At 47.3% G+C, this 3,509-nt stretch overlaps 1 protein-coding gene across 1 annotated transcript; it reads left to right on the top strand.

The window, feature by feature from the left end:
• The first annotated feature begins 280 nt into the window (after positions 1-280).
• On the top strand, positions 281-2,918 carry LOC142135726 (osmosensitive cation channel TMEM63C-like). The gene is made up of 8 exons (XM_075194618.1): positions 281-400; positions 648-713; positions 801-963; positions 1,053-1,158; positions 1,365-1,532; positions 1,851-1,966; positions 2,107-2,178; positions 2,312-2,918. The coding sequence occupies exons 1-8, from the start codon at positions 336-338 to the stop codon at positions 2,474-2,476; spliced, it is 921 nt and encodes a 306-aa protein (XP_075050719.1). The 5' UTR covers positions 281-335; the 3' UTR covers positions 2,477-2,918.
• Positions 2,919-3,509: the final 591 nt, after the last annotated feature.

Below are 3,509 nucleotides of genomic sequence, written 5' to 3' on the forward strand. Positions count from 1 at the left end.
AGCAGTATTAGTAGTATTAGCAGTACACATTCCCCAGCAGTATTAGTAGTATTAGCAGTACACGTTCCCCGGCAGTAGTAGAAGTAGTATTAGCAGTACACGTTCCCCGGCAGTAGTAGTATGAAGGAGTACCATGACACCAGTTGGTATAGAGGACCAGGCTGCTGGCAGCCCACCATATCGTGCAGGCTCGGTGTCAGTTATACCTCTGTGTGTATTGTGTTCACCTCATTTATCCTTTCTATGTAACCTATCACTGTCCTGCACTTTTCTCTTCTCCTTTTCTTATTGTCGTTCTGCACTTTGTTTTCAGATCTAATGAAAATGAGCTAACGATGCACAAGTGTTATTTCTTCCTCGTGTTCATGGTCATCATACTGCCCTCTCTAGGTCTGACCAGGTACTGCACTGCTCACCATCATCTCACCTGTACAAGGTTCTCCTCTCTCACTCACCCCTGCACACCCCTCCTTCACCTGTGTTCTCCTTCCTATCACCAGGTTTTTATTCTCATATTATGTTATTGTAAATTAATATTCTTCTATTCAGAGAATATATCTTGTAACAATCATTAGAAGGTTGAGAAGGAGATCTAACGAGTATTGAGTAATAGTTATAGGATATTAATTCACTTATATCTCATCCAGCTTGGATCTGTTTTTCCGCTGGCTGTTTGATGTTCACTTTTTGGAATCTGCCAACTTGAAGTTCCAGTGAGTATTAAGTATGATCCCCCAACGTCACCCTCGTACTCTCTCCCTGTGGATTGGTCTCTGATTACTGCACTCCATGTCCCCCAGGTGTGTCTTTCTCCCCAATAATGGGGCCTTCTTTGTGAATTACGTCATCACAGCCAGTCTGATTGGCACTGCCATGGAGTTGCTGCGGATACCTGGCCTCACTCTATACGCGGCACGCCTCTGCCTGGCCAAATCAGTGCCTGAGCGCCTCCACGTCAAACGGGTAACACTCCCTTCTGTAGTAGTGGGAAGGGTTGGGGTTATGGGTGACATGTCCAGAATACAGGTGTAGACTCCGGTCTCTTGTTGCAGAGTCAGGCCTATGAATTCCAGTTTGGCCTGGAGTATGCCTGGACCACCTGTGTCTTCTCTGTGGTGATGACTTACAGCATTACCTGTCCCATCATCGTTCCCTTTGGTAAGTTATCCTCTCTGTGCCATCCGTAGTTCTGGGGTGCCAAGGTGTGTGAAAGGGCAGTTACCTGCCTGGTATGGATTCTGGTCCTGTACCCATCTCCATATTAGAGGGTTACCACCCCACTCCCTGTTTATCTGTAGCCTCTTCTATTGTAGATTTGGCCATCACCTTGTTTTATTGTCTAATGTTGGTCTCTTTCATTGCAGGACTCTTGTATCTGCTCCTGAAACATATGACTGACAGATACAATATATTTTACGCCTATATCCCGACCAGGCTGAGCCCCAGTCTGCACACGGCGGCTTCCCAGCAGCTCCTCGCTGCTCCCATCCTCTGCATCTTCTGGCTACTCTTCTTCTCTGTCCTGCGGCTGGGTGAGGTCACTCCACTACACATTTCTCTATCGCCCCATAAATCTCGCCCTCTTACGCCCCTTCCCCCAGTAGGGTCCCCAGACCTCCAGGTAGTCAGTGCCCAGAAGTACAGTACTACTACCCCACATGCAGAGCTGGTACAAGGGGTAGGAAGACCTGAGAATCATAACTTGCTGGACACTGGGTGTGAATAACGTCACTCATGGGGCGATAGACCACGCCCACTCACATAGCGTTATAACACGCGCCCTTAGATGGCCTCGGCTCAGACCAGTGCCTACACCACTGTACTCATATTCCTATCTTGTCTCCATGCAGGGTCTACACACCCGGTTACTCTGTTTACATTCACCACCCTCCTCTGCTGTCTGCTCTTCTCCATTTTTGGACTTTGTCTTAGAAAATTGCAACTGAAGAGACCATCGAGCTATCAGGTTTGAACTAAAGAAACAGACCCCACCCCCATATGCTAACAACCTATAGGAGCGCTCCCTGTGTTTCATCACAAGCTCCTCCTACTTCCCGTAACCCTTTCCATACTGTTACTAAACATTCTCTTCCTGTCTCCATCTAGATGTCTGAACAGGGCGAAGGGATCGTGCAGGACACAGAAAGTACCAGTATATCATCCACCCTTCAGTCCAATGTGAGTATGACATTCTCATCCTACCTCCCACCCAATAATCAATAGATGAGAGATAAACTGACACCTTCCATGTGATTGGAGTCGAGGGTCCTCCGGTGTCCATCATTAGTGTAATCACTCTTCTGTCCTCTAGGTTTTTGTGGCCTCTGTACTCCAGGAACAGGACCTCTCACCTCTGGCCTCTCCTGCTCACCCGTCGTACGGTGCTCTGGAGAGTCGAGCAGACAGCCCAGGGGAGGTACCTGAGGCAGCCGCTGGGAGCTCAGAGGACACTTTTATTAAGGGGGAGGAGATGTGAGGGGAGCACCCCAGGGATGCTTTCTGTAGCTCACTACACAGGTGATTATACGGGTCCGAGTCCAGCTCCTCTCCGAGCACAGGATGGGTCAGGCTGTGATTTGCTGGACAGACAGCTGGCGCCCCCTTGTGGCCAGTGAACCTCTACTAGGTGTAAGATGCCATAACTCCTGCGGAGACTGCACGCCTCCAGGACACCTGTGAGGTCATTATATAACAAGCTGCGCACAGGGAATCCTGCTGTAGATACCGTGACTCACCTGAAGGGGTGTGGCTAATTCCACAGGAACATGTGTCCTCTGTGTTACATGTGTGTATGTATGTTCTCTGTATATCTGCGTTCCCTGGCTCTATTTTTCGTTCGCATGGGGACCGCGCCTTTTGCATCTGAAAAATGTTATTTAAGAACTTGCTGATTTTTGCCAAATATAATTTTAAAAGAAGTGTTTGATTTTGTTTGCGGTATATAACATGCATACATACATGTCTACATACCTACACGCATCCTTTCATATATTGACTTTAGAAAAGAGAACCATTAGTAGGTGAGTCAGGGATATCCTTCTTGTAAGACTACGACTTCCACCAATCACAGCGGAGGATACGGAGGGTTGTAGTTCTTTGTATGCAGTATATAGGGAAGTGTTTAGCTGATAATACTTCTTCTCTAATCATCACAACTAGTTACAGCTAATGTGACGTTTTATAACACACAGACCCCGGGTCCTGTTGTCTTATAGTCTGAGGAGTGATTGTACTTATTGTGTGTACAACAATGGAGGCCATTTATAAAGTGCTAAATTATTATTGGTGGTGGCCTATACCCAGGTGTGTCCAGAGCTCCACAAGAGCACCTTGTGGGGTGGGTTTGCCCTGGTGGGGGGTGATGGCCAGTTGAGTGGAGAATAAGGAGTAGGTGCGGTATTTCCAGTTTTGCAGAACTGTAGAAATGAAATAGTATTTTTGAAGCAACATTCATTGAAACCTTTGCCCAATGTAAAGCCAGGTCTCCCATACACACAAGACAGACACGA

Source organism: Mixophyes fleayi, unplaced genomic scaffold (assembly GCF_038048845.1).
Source record: "Mixophyes fleayi isolate aMixFle1 unplaced genomic scaffold, aMixFle1.hap1 Scaffold_803, whole genome shotgun sequence".
Taxonomy (NCBI): Eukaryota; Metazoa; Chordata; class Amphibia; order Anura; family Limnodynastidae; genus Mixophyes; species Mixophyes fleayi.

What these genes read in the sequence shown, in the direction of transcription:
- LOC142135726 (XM_075194618.1), top strand. Translation starts at nt 336, where the DNA reads ATGCACAAGTGTTATTTCTTCCTCGTGTTCATGGTCATCATACTGCCC. An exon ending in CCCTCTCTAGGTCTGACCAG is followed by an intron (nt 401 to 647) that starts GTACTGCACTGC and finishes TATCTCATCCAG; the next exon opens with CTTGGATCTGTTTTTCCGCT. An exon ending in CATCCACCCTTCAGTCCAAT is followed by an intron (nt 2,179 to 2,311) that starts GTGAGTATGACA and finishes TCTGTCCTCTAG; the next exon opens with GTTTTTGTGGCCTCTGTACT.